At 50.9% G+C, this 19741-nt stretch overlaps 2 protein-coding genes and 1 pseudogene across 3 annotated transcripts in view; 2 read left to right on the top strand and 1 right to left on the bottom strand.

Moving 5' to 3' along the window:
• The window catches only part of LOC309680974 (feather keratin 1-like), a 283730-nt pseudogene that overhangs the window by 136869 nt on the left and 127120 nt on the right, over window positions 1-19741 (top strand). The gene's annotated exons all lie outside the window — the stretch shown is intronic.
• The window catches only part of LOC309681160 (uncharacterized protein), a gene marked incomplete at both ends in the record, with an annotated part of 195815 nt that overhangs the window by 91919 nt on the left and 84155 nt on the right, over window positions 1-19741 (top strand). The window lies entirely within an intron of this gene.
• LOC309681162 (feather keratin Cos2-3-like) lies at window positions 858-15180 on the bottom strand (the record flags this gene model as incomplete). The annotated part of the gene is made up of 3 exons (XM_082495000.1): window positions 858-1130; window positions 1506-1583; window positions 15097-15180. The coding sequence occupies 3 exons, from the start codon at window positions 15178-15180 to the stop codon at window positions 858-860; spliced, it is 435 nt and encodes a 144-aa protein (XP_082351126.1).

Raw genomic sequence — 19741 nt, 5'->3', positions numbered from 1 at the left:
ATGGGTGTGACGGAAGAACTGGGGACTTGCTCTAGCTACCCTTGCCCTTGGATGCGTGCCAGGCCCCCTCCTTCTGGGGATGGGTGGGAAGGGGAGGAGGAGGAGGCTCAGGGCTCTAGCCAAGGTGATTTCTTCTACCGTCCCCTCCTTCCAACCTCGTGGCCGTCTTCCGTCTGACCCTTCTCCCCCAGTACAGCTCCACGCAGAGCAAGAGGGACTGCCTTGAGTGCTTGTGGGGCTGCTGACTTCCCAGGGCCTCCTGCAGCACTGGGGTCCTCCCATGAAGACAGCACAAGTAGTCATCCGCCTCTGTAGGGCGTGCTCTGAGGCCAAGGGCAATATTAGTGGGCAGAGATGCAGCAAGGGAAGGGCTGACAGTGAGTGGCTCTGGAGTAGGCAGGGACGTCTTCCACAGCTCCAAGGGAAAACGGAACAAAATCCAGTGCAGTGAGTCCCACCCTCCCCTTCCTCCACCTTTTCCCTTGAGCAGACTGCAAGAGGTGCCACAGAAGGAAGGAGGACTCGGAGGCCCAGGCTTGGATGCAGCACAACTTTAATGAGTCTAAAGAGGAAAAGGAGGTGGCTCAGAGGGAGCGCCAGGGGCAGCCACTAAGATGAAGTGCAGCTCCTGCAGGGTGTCCGCCTGCCGGCCCTGCCCAGGGAGGGAGCCCAACGGGTCGCCACTAGGCTGGCAGAGGGAGGTGTTGGCAGGAAAGCCAAGGAAGAGAGAGAAAAGAGTGGAAGAAGGCAACACTGGCCCAAAGCTCTATCTGCAATGCCCCGAAGCTCTATGTTCCTTGCCAGCGTCACATTGTGAGGTCTTGGGAGGTTCTTGCCCAAGGCCGTTGCCAGCAGCTTTAGCAGGGCTGGCATCTGTTGCCACAGTAGCGGCTGGTGATGCAGGAGAGGTCACAGCAGGAAGAGTTGATGGGCACTCCGTCACAGCTGAGGATGCTGCCAACAGCAGCGGAGGTGGAGGAGCCCACAACGGTGTTCTGCGGGAAGGAGCTGAGGATGGGTCCGGGCAGGGTCACCACCACGGGGGAGGGCTGGATGACGACGGTGGAGTTCTGGCACTGCCTGACACAGGGCTCATTGCAGCTGTTGGCCAGCGGGGTTGGGCCGCAGGGCCGGCAGCAGGGCTGGCAGGGCTGGCAGCAGGGCTGGCACTTGTCAGAACAGGACATGTCTCTGGGCTGGAGGTGCACCTGGGAGAGAGGGCAGGGGCAAGCAGAGCACAGGGACACATGAGGAGCAGCACTGCACCCAACCGCAGGGGAGCCAAGGCACCTCCTGGCCCAGCAGACGCTGCCCAGCTCAAAGCCCAGGACCCACCTCAACTCACTCCCAGCCCCTCTCTGCACAAGACCTTCTCTCCCTTTGACTTCCCATTGCCCATGAGAAGCAGCCCCCAGCCCGGGGCTCAGGCAGCCCATCCCGGCTGAGACATAACATCCAGGAAAGACCTGATCTTGAGGGCAGAGGAGAAGAGGCTCCACACTCACCTGATTCCCAAGGAGCAGGAGGTGAGAGAAGTGGATGAGGGAGCAGAGACTTGGGCTGCCTTTTATAGTAGTCCTGCACTGCCTCAGGCCCACAGGCACCCTTTGTGCAAGTACTAATCTTCTGACAAGTTCACGTCAAATGCCAAACATCCCAGGTAATGTTATGGGCTGTGGCCTGGTTTCCTGCACGGCTGCCTTTTCATTTCCCGGCATTAGCCACGTGCTTTCCCAGTTGGAGGCTTCTGTAAGTGCCGGGATGAGAGGCCCATGGATTTCCGGGGCAGAAACACATCAGCACAGGAAGAAGACTCAGCTCAAGCGCTGATGGCGCCCTGCACGGACAGGTGACGTGCACCTGGCTCATTCCTGTGGGCTTGTTTGTGGCAAAGTTGTCAGGAAACGGGCACCGCTCTCATGTTCCTTGTCACGATGCCCAAGGACTGCCATGTGAGGGGACATGCCCGGTCTTTTTCTCTTGTGACCCCCATCTCTCTCTGAGGGTCTCTCATTGCTGCACGCAGGTGGGCTTCTGCTGGGAGGGTTTGGCACTATGGCAACACTAACAGTGCTGTCAGGACAATTCTGCTGGGCTCATGTGCCTCATCCCCTCTCTGTGCAGGCTCTGCGGGCCCTCACGCAACACCATGAACTTGTCTGGGGCCCAGCCGTAACCCGGGGAACTCGAGTCCTGTTCTGACAATGTGGTCCCCTGCATCTCCTCAGCAGAGTCTGGAGCTGCTGATGTTTTCCTGGCCGAACAAGAGCGTACAGATTTTTGCACGGTGCCATGCAGGCGTGCATGAGCACACACGTGTCAATCTGCCCTTTTCTGACAGGGGTACTCTCCCCTGGTGTGTCCTTGAACTCCAAAATGAAGCAGGTTTCCCTTACCAGGGGGAGCCCATCTGCAGCTGAATGATGGTGCCTCAGGTCTGTAAGAGAGATGCCCAGAGACCTGCAATGCACTCTCTGCCTCCGGTGCCCTCCATTTCTTGCTTTATGTACAGGGAGAAAGGCCCAGAAAGCCTGCCTGGCTGTGGGGATCGTTTTCCCTGAATCGATCCCCTGATGATGCAGTGCTGCTGGGGACTGGGGTGGGACACAGGCTCCTCATGTCCCTGCCAATGCCAGCTGCACTTGTGCAGCTCATCAGCCTGGTGCTGAGTGAGGCAGGGGTCGAGACCTCGCACCACAGTGGTATTGGACTGAAGGGACCGGAGTCTAGTTGTGGCTCTGCTCTGAGATGTAGGAGAATTGGACGGACCCCACTTAGAGGTAGCATAGCTGAGGGCTGCCCCCTTGCCTTTGTTGGCCTTGCTGAGATTATTGCTCCTGGGAGGCTTTGGCCAGGACCAACTCCCCTTCCCATGGGAGCAGCCTTTAAGCTTATGTTCTAGTGCTTGGCCCCCACCTGAGTTCTACCTGCAGTGGTGACACATCGGTGCCTGTGTCTGGACATGGATCCACTCATCCGCCGTTGGACCCTGACTTGCGGGTGACTTCCCAGCTTGACGCGAGACCTGCCTTGTCTCTTTGAACCCACCTGCTGATCGCTGCACTTTGTTGAACCCTCATTATTATCATGAGACCTCATCCTCACCTTGACTCACTCACTGGCGCACTGTTGCTGCTTTTTAACTCCGGGTGGCAACTAAGCACCTCACAGCCCCTCGCCCACTCTCCACAAAGGGGTAAGGGGGGGAGAATCAGAAGGGCAAAAGTGAGAAAAATCATGAGTTGACATGAACACACTTTAATACTTAAAGCGTAAATGCAAGAGAACCAGAAAATAACTGAAAGAGAAAGGAAAATAAAAGCAAGAAAAGTGATGCAAAAGAAAACTATTGTTCACCACTACTAAGTGACAGATGCTCAGCCGGTGCCCAAGCTATGGCAACCCCCGCTAACCGCGCCCCCCCACTTTTATTGTGGAGCACAACATTATACGGGATGGAATATCCCTTTGGTCGGTTGGGGTCAGCTGTCCCAGCTGTGTCCCCTCCCAACTTCTTGGGCGGCTCCAGCCCACTCGCTGGTGGGGCAGTCTAAGGAGCAGACTTGACGCTGAGTAAGCCCTGCTCAGCAACAACCAAAGCATCCCTGTAGTTCCAACACTCTTTTCAGCACAAATCCAAAACATAGCCCCACACCAGCTGCTATGAAGAACCGTCACTCTATCCCAGCCAAAACCGGTACCCTCGCTGACTTGCCTTTCCAGCTTGACCCCAGACATATGGAAGCCAAGAGCCTCAGCCAGGACACAAGCGGCACAACTTACAACTCTGTGCACACTTGCAGACCTCTGATGTTATTGGGGCTTGGGAGAAAAGCTGGCGTAGCTCCCATGTGTGGAGTGGGCGGTGGCTGTGCAAAACGAGAGGCCAAGTTGCAACCCTGTGCTTCCTAAGAGCAGATTTTTGCTCCCTCGGGGACCTGCCAGGCAGAATCCTTTGGGAAAGTGCCCTGGCGGGTCAAAGACGCCGAGCGGGAATGTGCAATACCGCACTTAAGATTTGATGACAATAGCATTAAGAGAATCCCCATCATTAGCTCTAGCTGGCCAACTTGCCAAAGGGACAACCGAGGACATTAGACGGCTGTATTTCTGGAGCATTTATTCCCTAGCTGTAGGCGTGACTAATAGTACCATTTTTGTTAAGATTAGTCAAAGTTACACCTGTCCCTTAATGAAGCCTGGACTGGTTCTTTTCTGTTGAAATCTTTATTCCGCTCATTGTGCCTCATACTCTTTTGGACGCACTCCATATGGTTCCCGTGGCAAGGCTTTGGTAGCAGTGGGAGGAAGGTTGCAGGCGTGGTCCCTGTGAGGAGAATCCAGGGGCTGCCCACATGTCTGACAGAGTCAGTTCCAGTTGGCTCCAAAATGCCCAGCGCTGAGCCCATGAGCAATGCTGGTGGCGCTTCCATGAAAACATAGTTGAGAAAGGGCAAAACACTGCACAGCAAGTGAGGAATGAATTAAAAAAAAAACAAAAACAAACACAAAACAATTTGTGAAACAATCCTGCAAACACTGAGGTCAGCGAAGAAGGAAATGGAGGAGGTGCTCCAGACAACGCTGCAGAGATTCCCGGGCGGCCCATGGGAAAGACCACATCCACACTGCAGCCCATGGAGGGTCCCACGTCAGATGTGGTGGAGATTCCCTGCAGGAACTGTGGCCTGTGCAGAGACCTTGCTGAAGCGGGCGCCTGGCAGAACTCTGGCCCCTGGAGAACCCACGCTGGGGCAGTCTTATGTGGAAGGACTGTATCCCATGGACAGGATCCCTGTTGGATCTGGTCTTGAAAGGCTGCAGTTTCTGGGAATATCGCACGCTGGAGACAAGGAAAATTGTGAAGAGGAGACAGCAGCGGAAAGGACCTGCTGAGTACTGACCACAAGCCCCCCTTCCTTATCCCATTGTGGCCAAGTGATAGGACAAGAGGGAACGGGCACAAACTTGAACATAGGAAGTTCCATCTAAACATGAAGAGGGACTTCTTTGCTTTGAGGGTGGCAGAGCACTGGAATACACTGCCCAGAGGGCTGTTGCAGTCTCCCACTCTGGAGACGTTCCAAACCCACCTGGATGCCGTCCTGTGCAACAGCTGTAGGTGAACTTGCTCTGGCAGGTATAGTTTACAAAAACTTCAAGTTGGACTAGATGATCTCCAGAGGGCCCTTCCAATCCTGACCATCCCGTGATTCTGTGATCCCACTGCTACTGCTTTGGGGTGGAGAGCACAGAATAACTATGAATGAAGGAGGGAAACTGAGTCTGTGAAGAAGAGATGGGGATGGAGTGAAGCTATTTTAGCATTTAGGGCTTGTTCTCACCGTCTAACTCCCTTTTTAATTGGTGAGAAGTTAAAGGCATCTTCCCCAAGTCAAGTCTGTTTTGCCTGTGACGGTGACTGGTCAGTAACCCCTCTGTCTTTATCTCTACCCAAGCCTTTTTCACCTTCCTTTTCCACCTTCCTTTTCCCCGCTGTGCTGTTGGGGAGGGAGAGGGAGAGAGCAAGGAGCTTGGTGGGTGTGTGGAAGCCAGCCAAGGTCTTTTGGGTTTTGCAACAGCTCTGGGAATTAGAAGGGCCATGAGTCTTTTTCGTTTACATGCTTTTTTTCTGCTTTCTCCATTAGCAGCAGTCTCCTCCCACTGTTGCTGCCCTCAGAAGATGGTGGGCCAATGGTGTCAATGGGCCTCTGTGCTTGTGAGGTGAGGGATATTCTGCCATGGAACTGTTCTTCCCCTGCACCCCAGGAGGGGATTGCACTTGTCATGAGTTCCAAAGATAGAGCATGGGCTTCTCTCCCATCATGGAGCATTGCCTGATGGTGTGTGGCTGTGGAGTTGACAGGGTTATCTTCCTCAGCTCCACAGGACGGGTACTGAAGGAGGGCTGCAGACAATGTTTCTTCTTTCCTACCCTCCCGGTCCTCTGGGAATGACACATGGTGCACTTCCTTCCCCATTTAATTCTTCCCAGCATATTTTTTTCTCCCTTGACTGCTTTAGAGAGCATCTAGAGAGGAAAAGACCACAAGGAGCTAGAGCCTGGGATGCAGCAGATTTTAATGAGTCCAAAGTAAGAAAGAAGATGTCTCTGAGGGGAAGCCACAGTGAAAGGGACACCATGGGCAGCCAAGAATCAGTGCCCCAGAGAGGGAGAGAGGCAAGCAAGTCCGTCGAGTCTGCCTTTGCTATATTTCATAACCCAAGGCAACAGAAAACAACAAAGGAATAAGAGGGAAAGGAAAGAGTTGAGAAACGGAATGAGAGGCATTGGCGCTGTTTTTAGAGAACCCTTCCAAAAGGCTGTCACACTTTGCAGGATCAGCGGGGCATGCTCAGCCCCTCCCAAACGAAGGGCCATGATCAACACCGTTCAGTCTAGCATCATCTTCAGGGTTCCTAGGGTTCCTTGTCTGGGGTCTCAGCAGTGGCTTTAGCAAGGAGGGCACCTGCTGCTTCCACGGTAGCAGCTGGTGATACAGGAGAGGTCACAGCAGGAACAGTTGATGGGCACTCCATCACAGCTGAGGATGCTGCCAACAGCAGCAGAGGTGGAGGATCCCACAATGGTGTTCTGTGGAAAGGAGCTGAGGACGGGTCCGGGCAGGGTCACCACCACAGGAGGGGGCTCAATGACGACAGTGGAGTTCTGGCACTGCCTGACACAGGGCTCATTGCAGCTGTTGGCCAGCGGGGTCGGGCAGCAGGGCTCACAGGGCTGGCAGCAGGGCTGGCAGGGTTGGCAGGGCTGGCACTTGTCAGAGCAGGACATGTCTCTAGGCCACAGGTGCACCTGGAAGATGGGGAAGGAGGAAGGAAAGCACAGGCACACATGAGGAAGAGTCTGCAACCCCACCAAGAGGAAGCCAAGACACCTGCTGGGTTGGAAGATGGAAGCCGTGCACAGGGAACAAGGGCTTCTTTCCCTGAGCCCAGCAGGATCCTTCAGATATTGGCCAGGCCCTGGGATCCTCCTTGACTAGCCTGTAGCAAAGAGCCACCTCAGCCCAGCCTCACCATCTCTCCAAGACAGACCATCTCTCCTCTGCCCTCTCCCACGACCATGATCCCAAAGCCCTAACATAAGACCAAGGAGCAGATATCAGCTGAGTTTTCCTGACAGCAAGAGCCCGTTCTGTAGGAGGCGGAGGAGGAGAAAAGGGGGTTTCAACTCACCTGATTCCCAAGGAGAAGGAGATGATAGAAGTCGTTGAGAGCGTGATGAGTTGGGCTCCTTTTTATATTGGCCTCACACTGCCTCAAGCCCAAAGCCAGCCGCTGCGTAAGTAACAATTTTCATTTCTGTTTCCAATGCACAGAAAACTCCTAGATAATGACATGGCATGTGTTTCCGTTTCCTTCTAGGCTGCCTTTGTGTTTCCTGGTTATGTCATGCCCATTTCCTCCCAGATGCTTCTTTTGAGTACTGGGAGAAGAAACCCCATGATTTCCGGGGTGAGGATGTGTCAGTGTGGGCAGAAGACATGGACTAAGGACCTGAGGGGTCCCGTGGAGGCAGTTGATGTCACCCTGGGGCACTGTGTTGAGTTTTTTTGAGAATCCTGCTGACAAGCAGAGTCCCAGCTGCTCCCAGCCCTGCAATCCTTGACTCGTCCCCCAAGGGCTCCTGAGAGCATGTCCCCTGTCCTCCTCTTCCCTTCCCTCCTGGCTCACTCCAACAGTCTGGGCTGTTGTCTTTCCAGGCAAGCGTGCTGAACTTCAGGTTCTCAAATCTCCTTCACCGTAATCTCAGGAAGAAGTTGTCAGCCTCTTTGGCCTCTACTTCCCTCTGGACAGTCCCTGAGACTCCTCTAGCAATGCTGCTTCTGCATCTGTCCTGCTTAGAGTGCCCCGATCCTGTTCTGGCAATGAGGTCCCCAGCAGACCTCAGTCACATGCCTTGCTGTCATCTCTGCCCCCATGTGCGGATCTGCAATAACGTGCGTGGGAGCGTGATTGTGTACCAGTCTGAGTGATTACTTACATACATATCTGTGTGCTTGTGTGCATGAATAGGTTTGGCTGGCTTGGTTGCTATTGAAAGGACCCCGCTGGGCTCAGGTAAAGAAACCCTTGTTCCTCCCTGCACAGCCTCCACCTCCTCACCAGGCAGGTCACATGGCTTCCTCATGATGCGGTTGCAGGCTATTGCTCATGTGTCCCTGTGGCCTGCTTGCCCCTGCCCTCTCTCCCAGGTACACCCCCAGCCCAGAGACATGTCCTGCTACGACAAGTGCCAGACCTGCCAGCCCTGTCATCCCTGCTGCAATGAGCCCTGTCTCAGGTAGTGCCAGAATTCCACTGTCATCATCCAGCCCTCCCCTGTGGTGGTGACCCTGCCCGGACCCATCCTCAGCTCCTTCCCGCAGAACACCGTTGTGGGCTCCTCCACCTCCGCTGCTGTTGGCAGCATCCTCAGCTCTGAGGGAGTGCCCATGAACTTGTCACCAAAATTGTGAATAAACTCCTTAACACCAATTTAGTATTAAGAAGCACGCATTCTCTTTATTGCAGCGCTGGATGCGTGGAGATCCCTCCGCCCAGAGTGCATACCACTGCTTCTAGCTAGACCCTATTTATACATTGTAGGCTTTACATATTCATGCAATTTATACATATGAAAATTATTTCATTAACCCCCTCCCAGCAGCACATGCACTTTCTTCCTTAGCCGTGCTCCTGAGAGTCCTTGGTGGTTTCTTTTCTCTTCTTGAAGGGTCCGCCTTGTTATTCTTTGGGAGAGCTTTGTGCTCCGTCCCGCAGATTCCTTTCATATCATTCTCATGATCATGCACTTACCCTCCTAGACTGATATGCACTACCCTCCCGCTCCGGCCTTGAGTTACAGTCCATCCTGTCTGAGTTCCTTGCAGTTATATCTGTTAACACTGTTCCCATTCTGTCTGCAATTTAACCATTTTGGCACCTGCCTGAAAACCCAATTTTGTAGCAATTGCCCTCTCTGAGACTTCTGAAACTTCCTTCAGGAGTCTCACTTCCAAATACTTTTCTCGAGTGCCCTTTTAATACTTCCAAGACTGATTGCAATTAATATCACTAAAATTATTAAGAGAATAATCCCTTCACATAACGAGGCTAACCATCCTTTTAAAGGCTATCCGCCAATATTGTGAAGAATCTCGTTTAACCAATTTCGCTCAGTTGTATCTCAAATAACATGACTATCCTTTGTTATTTCTGTCATTTTCTCAAACTGTACTTGCAAATCCCCAGTTACATTTGGTATATGTGCAAAACAATGTTCTTTATCTAATTTTAAAAATCCACAAACTCCTTGTTCTTTTATCAAGAGTAAATCTTGGGCCAATAGATTTTGCAGGGTCATTTTGGTCTTTACTTGTACCTGTCTGTTGATTAAATGAAATCCTTTCTCTGTGGCTTTGGAGAGTACTTCTACATGTCAAATTTGCTAACAAAATTTGATTTTCCAGAACCATCAATCCTGGTAACAGAAAGCTTTGAAGTCCCCAGCCAAATTCCACAACTTCTGAGGGTCCCGCCCATCTATCTTCCTCTTCGGCTTCCCTTCTTACCTTTCCCCAAAGACGGGTTTTTATTGTTTTTTATCTCCACATAAGGCATAATGGTTGAAGTCCTAATGTGATCTGCCAGGTAACTGGACTTAGGCGGAGTCATGTAGTCCAGAATCCATCTGAAGTGACCCAGATGCAATATCCTGGGGAAGGAATTTCTGTTTTGCATGTTTCAGAATTATTAGATTTGCACTGATTCATCAGGGCCATTGTGGCATTAAGAACTGCAATATTACTGGCATTTAATTTTTGTGGACACATCCAATTAGTTCTGCTGATACTGTGAATGGGGAGTGTTCCCCATTCTATACAACACTCAGTATGCCCCATGTATATCCAATGTCCCTCCATGGGCCTAGTCCACATTTCAGGTCCTTTCCTAAACGTTGTGCATTCTGGGATAGTATCTTTGATGTGTGTGTTGTTAAAAACACATAGTGTATGGAAGCTTCTCCCTGTCCCATGTGAAATGTACCCTAGGTCTACCTTGCATCCTCCAATACACTTCCCATCTGGAGACAGTATCCCGACCATCCCATTTTCTCCTTTAATCGGGCCAGCAAGAACCATGCTTCCCTCGGTCCGGCAGTCACCTGTTTTGTCCAAAAAATGGGAAAAGTTTGCCCTCCTACCCAAATTAGTGATGTTTTCCAACTCCCTATGCAGGGATAAGTTTACAGGGATTATTCCCCAAGGGATAGGTTGTCCTACTGAATGGGGTCCTGGGAGACAGGCGGTTACACTACTCATATTCCACATCCTCCTGAAACCTTTTATCAAGTGCAAAACCAAGTTTTCATCCTCCCAGTCCTCTGAATTTACACCTTGCTTAGCCCTGTGATGCATTCGAGTGCTATAGTGTTCCTGCCTTGTCACTGTTTCCTTGCTAAGGGATTTAATACATCAGATTTGAGACCCTGAATATCTGTCTCGTTCCTTCCAGCTTATGTTCAGGCAAAAGCTTGAAGTTGATCTGTGCTGTGCTCTACAAATTAATCCTTTTTAATCCTGTACCCTTACAGATAAATTGAACCCTTTGTATAGATGAGAGGTAGGGATCATCCCAATAGGCCTTCTCCTAACCCAACAAAAAATCTCCATATTGTCTCCTGATGGCCACCTTACCTCATTGGACTCTACTGTAGAGAATGTCTCCCTTGGTTTGCTTCTGGATAGTTTTCACTTTGCCAACAGAATGTAATTTCACTGACATCATTATGTAAAAATGTTCAGGATAAGTACTAGTGACTACAATACTGTTAAAAAAAAAACATAAAACAACTCCGGCATATTTACAATGGATCAAATGCATCCTTATCATGCTAATTCAGTTCAAACAGTGAGAGTAAACATGGACCCAAGTCCTTTTGGCTGGTGACCTTAATTTTCAAAGGTCTGCCTGGAGTAGCTTCCCAGGAGGGTCCAGGAGCAACCTTCAGTCAAGTGTAATGGACCCACAGTTCAACTGCAATCTTTACAGCTGTAAAAGTGGTTAGAGAGACCTGATATGGCCCTTTCCGTTTTTCCTGCAGCAGCTCAGAATTCCAGGTTTTTATATATACCCAATCTCCCGGTTGGTATGGATGAACGGGGTATCCAGGACGAGGGGTCCTGTTAAGAGAACATGTCACCGCAGAGCTGTAAAACCTTCCCTAAAGAAATTAAATACAGGTTTAAATCCATTGTCCCTCTAATATACACCTCTCCCGGATTAATAGGGGTCTGATATAGTTTCCCAAACAGTATTTCATAGGGACTGATCTTATTCTTCAATCTTGTCTGTATCCTGACCCTCAAGAGGGCTAATGGAAGGGCTTGCGGCCACTTCAAAGACGTTTCTTGACATATTTTACTGACTTATCTTTTTAGTGTCTGATTCATCCTTTCTACCTGTCTGCTTGACTGAGGCCTCCATGGCGTATGGTAATTCTACTTGATACCTAGGATTTTACTTAGATGGTGCATCACATCTGCCACAAAGTGTGGACTCTTATCTGATGACATTCCTTTCAGCACCCCAAATCTTGGTATACTTTCTTTGAGCAACATTTTAGTCACTTCTTTGGCCTTGCTGGTGCAGCAGGGAAAGGCCTCAGGCCACCCTGAAAAGGTGTCGATTAATACTAATAAGTACCTGTAATGTATCTTTTTACACTGTTTCCATTCCATCTGCAATTTACCCATTTTGGAATCTGCCTGAAAACCCAGTTTTGTATCAATCTATGCATGCTGTGACCTCTCCTGTATCACCAGCTGCTACTGTAGCAGCAGAAGGTGCCCCCCTTGCTAAAGCCACTGGTGACAGCCCAGACAAGGAGCCCCAGGGAACCTAGAAGATGATGGCAGACCGAATGACAGAGATCACGGCCCTTGCTTTGAGAGGGGCTGAGCATGCCCCATTCATTCTGCAAAAAATGTCAGCCAGTAGGAAAGGGGCCAGATTTGGCTCTCTGAAAACATGGCCAAAGCCTCTCATTCCCTTCCTCCATTCTCTCCTTTGCATCCTTTTCCTTTGATGTTTTCTGCTGCCCTGGGCCATGAGGCTCACCAAAGCCAGCTTGTGGTGGCCTGCCTACCCCTCTCCCTCTGTGTGACAGCCAGAGGAGTACACTGCGGGAGCTCTCTCTTGACCATGGGGCACTGATTCTCGGCTGCCCATGGTGATCCTTTCACTGTGGCCACCCCTCAGAGACATCTTGTTTCCCACTTTAGAGTCATTAAACTCTGCTACATCCCAGCCTCTGCCTCTATATGGTCCTTTCTGCTCTGGATGCTCTCTAAGGCTGCCCAGGGAGAAAGCACATATACTGTGAGGGATGAAATGGGTAAGCAAGTGGATCCTTTGTCATTTGTAGAGGATTGTGTGGGAAAGGCACACTGTTTGTGGGCCTCCTTCTGTCACTGTTCTCCCTTGGAGCTGTGGAAGACGTCCCTGCCTACTCCACAGCCATTCATCATCAGCCCTTCCTTGCTGTATCTCTGCCCGCTAATATTGCCCTTGGCCTACAGATGCTGACCCCAACTTGTGCTGTCTTCATGGGAGGACCTCAGTGCTGCAGGAGGCCCTGGGAATTCAGCAGCCCCACAAGCACTCAAGGCAGTTCCTCTTGCTCTGCATCCAAAAGCAAGGATGCTACAGCACAGTCATTGGTTACACAGATTTGCAGAGATGAGATATCTTGCAGACTGCACATCCCTTACTCCCATCAGACTGAGCAGCTCCAGGACAAAAAGATTTTTCACATGGCCCTGCAAGATGACACAGATGAGCAACTGATGGTTCCTTCCATGGTACTGTAGAGTGAGCACCGATCAGAACAGCCCATGCTCTTTGCAACTTGTGGCAAGCGCAATCCCATGATGGGGGGGGGGCAGGGGAAGAACACTGCCATGGCACCAGGTCTCTCACCAACTTATCTTTTTCTCTGAGGCCACTAACCCCAGCCCCTCGCAGGAAGAGCATCTTCACTTGCAGATCTCTCGGTGTGTAGGGGAGATAGGGGTGAGAGGGGGGAACTGAGGGGCCTGTCGCCAAAGCTCAGTGTTGCACAGAAGGGCCTCCAGCCAGGTTTCCAAGGGAAGGGAACTGTATTGTGACCCTCCACCTAGCTCCCACAGCTCCTGAAGCCAACAGCTTAGAAATGTGGGACTACAAAGACTGGAGATTTTCTGCACTGACCTATTTGTAAAACACTGGGAGTGGATGGGCCAGAAAAGAGAGGCAATGAGGGATGGATGGTTGGGGAATGAAATGCAGTTCAAGGGGGTCTGAGGCAACCAAGGGAGCAGGTGTTTTCTTTCTGTAATCTCCTGGCACGTCTAATTCCCATTACTGTTGTAAAACCCAAAAGACCTTGGCTGGCTTATATACACCCACCCAGCTCCTTGCTCATTCTTCCTCCTCTATGGGACAGGAAGAGAAAGAAAAGTGAACAAGTTCATGGGCTGAGATAAAGACAGAGGGATTACTTACCAATTACTGTCACAGGCAAAACAGACATGACTTGGGGAAGATTCTTTTAAGTTATCACCAGTGAAAAATAGAGCAGGATGGTGGGAAACAGCCAAAAATCCCCTAAAAGACCTTCACTCCATCCCCACCTCTTTTTCACATACTCATCTTCCCTCCTTCATTCACGGCTCTTCTATTTCCTCCACCCTGAAGCAGCACGGCGGGATGCAGAATGGGGGCTTGTGGTCAGGACACAACAGGCCCTTTCTGCTGCTGTTTCCTCTTCACGCTTTTCCTTATCTCCAGCCTGAGACCTTTCGATAGGCTGCAGCCCTTCAAGACCAGCACCAGCATGGATGCTGTCTATGGGATACAGTCCTTCCCCATAAGACTGTTCTGGCGTTGTTCCTTCAGAGGCCACAGTTCTGCCAGGAGCCTGCTTCAGCAGGGTCTCTGCACAGGCCACAGTTTCTGCAGGGGATATCCACCTGATCTGGTGTGGAATCCTCCATGGGCTGCTATGTGGATATGTGCTCTGCCATGGTCTTTCCCACAGGCTGCCCCGGAATCTCTGCACAGTCGCCTGGTGCACCTTCTCCACTTCTTTCTTCTCTGGCCTTGTTGTATACAGGATTGTTTCTCACACTTTTTTTTTACTCCATTCTTCATTTCCTGTGCAGTGTTTTGCCCTTTCCCAACTATGTTCTCAAGGAGGCATCACCAGTGTCCTTAATGAGCTCAGTGATGGGCAGCAGGGAGTCCATTTTGGAGCCAACTGAAACACACTCTCAGACATGGGAGCAGGTCCTAGCCTCTTCTCACAACAGCCAGCCCTGTGAAATGCTCCCCATGCTACCAAAGACTTGCCAGTTAAGCCCAATTGAGTGGGTCCAACAGAGTATGAGGCACAATTAGAAGAATAAAGATTTCAGCAAAGGAGAACCAGTCCAGACTTCACTAGGGGATGCATGTAACTTTGAATAACCTTAAGTAAAAATTGTTGTTAATGGTTATGCTTTAAGATTTGTAATGAAATGTTCCAAAAATACAGCCATCTAATGCCCTTGTAAATCTTTCTGATGCCTTTAACAAGTGGAGCACATGGAACTAATTTTGGGGATTTCCTTAATGGTATTATCATCAGATCTTAAGTGCTTTATTACACATTTCCCATTCAGCCTCTTTGTCCTGCTAGGGCACTTTCCCAAAGGATTCTGCCTGGCAGGTCCCCGAGGGAGCAAAAATCTGCTCTTAGGAAGCACAGGGTTGCAACTTGGCCTCTCGTTTTGCACAGCCACCGCCCACTCCACACATGGGAGCTACGCCAGCTTTTCTCCCAAGCCCCAATAAGATCAGAGGTTTGCAAGTGTGCACAGAGTTGTAAGTTGTGCCGCTTGTGTCCTGGCTGAGGCTCTTGGCTTCCATATGTCTGGGGTCAAGCTGGAAAGGCAAGTCAGCGAGGGTACCGGTTTTGGCTGGGATAGAGTGACGGTTCTTCATAGTAGCTGTTGTGGGGCTGTGTTTTGGATTTGTGCTGAAAAGAGTGTTGGAACTACAGGGTTGCTTTACTTGGGTGTTCACAGAGACAAGTCTCAGGTCAAGGTGGGAAGTCACTTGCATGTCAGGGTCCAGCTTGAGATCAATGGGGTCCATATCCAGACACAGGCACAGAGGTGTCACCACTGGAGATGTAACTCAGGTGGGGGCCAAGCATTTGAAATTAAGCTTGAAAGCTGCTCCCTTGGGAAGGAGAGTTGGCTCTGGCTGAGGCCTCTCAGCAGCCCCATCTGGGAATGCTCTCAGCAAAGTCAACAAAGGGAAGACAGTAGCCCTCAGCTACAAAGCCTCTAAGCTGGACTGACTATATATATTTTGGATAAATGCCGTCTCTGCCTCCAAGAGGTAATTTGCCTGAGACCCCTCAGGAAACAGCAGCGGAGTTTGTGCAATTTGGCCCTGAATCGCCTATCTCTCCTTTCCCACATACAGTTGCTGGAAACTCAGTTTCAGTTACTATGGGGGACATGGAAGTCTTGGAGCATGAACAGCAAAGGAGTCCTCAGCTGTTTGACTGTAGGCTCACGTAAAGCCAGGAAAACATCAGAAGCTGTGGACTCTGCTGAGGAGATGTTGGGGACAACACGTGTCATGACCTCTCTACATGGCAGTCCTTGGACATCATGACGAAACAGATGAGACCTGTGTCCATTTCCTGACAACTTTGCCACAAACGCCCACAGGAATGACCTAGGTGCACATCAGTTGCCTGCACGGGAATCCTCTGGCCCTTGAGCTGAGCCTTCTTCCTGCGCTGACGTGTTTCTGCCCTGGAAATCCACGGGCCTCTCATCCCAGCACTTACAGAAACCTCCAAATGGGAAAGCATGTTGCTAAAGCCAGGAAATGAAATAGGAGCCGTGCAGGAAACCAGGTCACAGCCCATACCATTACCTGGGATGTTTCACATTGGACATGAGCTTGTCAGAAAATTAGTACTTGCACAAAGGGTGCCTGTGGGCCTGAGGCAGTGCAGGACTACTATAAAAGGCAGCCCAAGTCTCTGCTCCCTCATCCACTTCTCTCGCCTCCTGCTCCTTGGGAATCAGGTGAGTGTGGAGCCTCTTCTCCTCTGCCCTCAAGATCAGGTCTTTCCTGGATGTTATGTCTCAGCCGGGATGGGCTGCCTGAGCCCCGGGCTGGGGGCTGCTTCTCATGGGCAATGGGAAGGCAAAGGGAGAGAAGGTCTTGTGCAGAGAGGGGCTGGGAGTGAGTTGAGGTGGGTCCTGGGCTTTGAGCTGGGCAGCGTCTGCTGGGCCAGGAGGTGCCTTGGCTCCCCTGCGGTTGGGTGCAGTGCTGCTCCTCATGTGTCCCTGTGCTCTGCTTGCCCCTGCCCTCTCTCCCAGGTGCACCTCCAGCCCAGAGACATGTCCTGCTCTGACAAGTGCCAGCCCTGCCAGCCCTGCCAGCCCTGCTGCCAGCCCTGCGGCCCAACCCCACTGGCCAACAGCTGCAATGAGCCCTGTGTCAGGCAGTGCCAGAACTCCACTGTCATCATTGAGCCCCCAACTGTGGTGGTGACCCTGCCCGGACCCATCCTCAGCTCCTTCCCACAGAACACTGTTGTGGGATCCTCCACTTCTGCTGCTGTTGGCAGTATCCTCAGCTGTAACGGAGTGCCCATCAACTCTTCCTGCTGTGACCTCTCCTGCATTACCAGCTGCTACTGTGGCAACAGATGTCAGCCCTGCTAAAGCTGCTGCAAATGTTCCCAGGCAAGACCCTCCAAGACCACGGAAGATGGTGCTAGAAAGGAGATAGAGCTTTGGACCTCTGTATTTAGAGCTTCGGGCCAGTGTTGCCTTCTTCCACTCTTTTCTCTCTCTTCCTTGGCTTTCCTGCCAACACCTCCCTCTGCCAGCCTAGCGGCGACCTGTTGGGCTCCCTCCCTGTGCAGGGCCACCAGGCGGACACCCTGCAGGAGCTGCACTTCCTCTTAGTGGCTGCCCCTGGCGCTCCCTCTGAGCCACCTCCTTTTCCTCTTTAGACTCATTAAAGTTGTGCTGCATCCAAGCCTGGGCCTCCGAGTCCTCCTTCCTTCTGTGGCACCTCTTGCAGTCTGCTCAAGGGAAAAGGTGGAGGAAGGGGAGGGTGGGACTCACTGCACTGAATTTTATTTCGTGCCCTTTCCCTTGGAGATGAGGTAGACATTCCTGGCTATTCCATAGTCAATGGCCAGCAGTGAGAGGATGGTACCAAGTGGTGGCAGGAGCAGGTATGGGGAGACAATAATGCCTTGCGACAGCCCTCAGCCTAATCTCCACCTTCCTTTCCCCTCCATTACCTAGTCTAGGAGGGGTTATGGACAGCACCTGTGGGCACAGTCTGGTGAGATATGTACCTCATACAGTCCTTCAGCACCTGGCAGGGCCCAGCTGCTCACCAGACATACAGGGCTGAGGCAATTCACAAATTAGGTATCAGCTGCACTCAGGCTACACAATGGAAACCCTACTCCCTGTGAACCTCACATCCCCAGAAGGCTGTCATGGCTCTTTTTACGTGTCCATCTTCCCTGTCTGAATTATTCATGGCTTCACTGTTAAGGTTAACAGCTGAGTATGCTTTTCAATTATACTTGAAAGATCCTTTTCAGATATTGTTAGTCTTAATTGGAATACACACTTTTAGAGTGCAGGTTTTCTTTGTCATGACAGTGGTGCAGTGGAGTGGTTTGCACATGATGGTATCGCCTTTGATGGTCATGATGGAGAGGATCACAGAATCATAGAATTGTCCAGGTCAGAAGGTTCTATTTGGTTTACATGGCAATGGTTTGTTGGCAGAGGGGTCTGCAGGGGCGGCTTCTGTGGGAAGATGCCAGAAGCTGTCTTCATGTCAGATGGAGCTAGTTCCAGCTGGCTCCAAGACAGACCCGCTGCTAGCCAAAGTTGAGACAATCAGAGACATTGCTGGTGTCCCTGTGATAACATAGGTAACGTATAAAAACTGCTGTGCAAGAGAAGCCAAGCAAGGAGTGAGAATATGTTAGTGAAAAAATCTATGGAGACACCAAGGTCATTAAACAAGGAGCAGGGCAAGTGCTCCAGGCACCAGAAAAGAGATTTCCCCGCAGCCTGTTGTGAAGACCATGGTCATCCATGTTGTGCCCCTGCAGCCCATGAAGAACCATGATGGAGCAGATATCCACTCTGCAGTCCATGGCAGACCTCACCCCAGAGCAGGTGGAGGTACAGTGAAGAAAGCTGCTACCCCGTTGAGAGCCTGTCCTGAAACAGGTTCCTGGCAGGACCTGTGGCCTGTGGGGGACCCACAATGGAGCAGTCCATTCCTGAACAACTGCACCCTTTGGAAAGCACCCATGCTGAAGCAGCTTGTGAATAAATGTAGCCCATGGGAAGGACCCACAATGGAGAATTGTGTGAAGGACTGTCTCCCATGGGTGGGACTCCACACTGTAGCAGGGCAGCAGCATGAGGAGGAGGGAGTAGTGAAGACTATCTGTAATTAACTGATCCCCCCCCGTCCCCATTCTCTGTCCCTCTGTCCCTCTGTGCCACTTGGGGAAGGAGGTAGAGAAGTTGGGAGTGAAGTTGAGCCCGGTAGGAAGGGAAGGCTGTGGGGAAGATGTTTTTCAATTTGTTCTTATTTCTCTTTATCTCACTCTGTGGTTAATTGGCAAGAGATGAAATTAATTTCCCGAAGTCAACTCTGTTTTGATTGTGACGGTAATTGCTGATTGATATCCCTGTCCTTATTTCAATCCATGAGCCTTTCGTCGTATTTTCTACATTTGTCCAGTTGAGGTGGGGGCGTGATAGAATGACTAGGTGGGCATCTGGCAGCCAGTCAAGGTCAACCCACCACAACCTCAGAAGATCATCTGGTCCAACCTTTTATGGGAAAGGGAACCTAGATTATCTACCACCTTGTCCAATGGTATCTTGAAAAGTTACAGCAATGGGGACTTTTCCATGTCCCTGGGGAGGTTGTTCCAGTGAAAGATTGTTCTTACTGTAGAAATTGTATTTCTTATTTCAAGATGAAAGCAATCCCAATACAACTTCTATTCATTGGTCCTTGTGTTCTCCATGTGGCTCCTTGCGATAAGAGAGCCTCCGTCCTCCTAGTAGCCACTCTTTAAGTACTGTGATGACATCACCTCTGGGCCTTCTGTTCGCCAGGGAGAAAAGACCTAACTCCTTCTGTCTTTCCTCAGAGGACAGCTTCTCCAGCCCTTTGGTCATCTTTGACATGTACACAGGAGTGGCAGTGGGAGCTGGATCAGGATCAGTGGAGGCTGAGTCTGGGGACTTGGATCCCAGCAGTGACTTTCTTGATGCAGAAAAGCCAATCAGCAGTAGAGCCACCTGGGTGAAGATGACCACAAGCTCAATACCTGTGCTACCAGGATTTGCAGGAAGCAGATTTTCTTTTTCATGAGAGTGGTGTAATGAAACAGTTTGCATATGGTGACATCATGATTAAAGGACATCACTGAGAGGACCATGAACTCAGTGATAGCCAGGAAGAAAGGGGAAAAATGACGGGCAACACCAATGGTTTTCCTGGTGACAGGGAAAGTCCTTATCATTTTTGACACAACAGTGGTGCTGTACCAGATCCATAAAGGAAGAAGAAATGCAGCAAGGTCTGCAGGTGCTGATTGCTCCACGCAACGACAAATGAGGAGGCC

The sequence above is a fragment of the Vanellus vanellus genome, assembly GCF_965231255.1.
Source record: "Vanellus vanellus genome assembly, chromosome: 24".
Taxonomy (NCBI): domain Eukaryota; kingdom Metazoa; phylum Chordata; class Aves; order Charadriiformes; family Charadriidae; genus Vanellus; species Vanellus vanellus.
The sequence above is the reverse complement of the archived record's forward strand: the minus strand, read 5'-3'. Positions and strand labels throughout refer to the sequence as shown.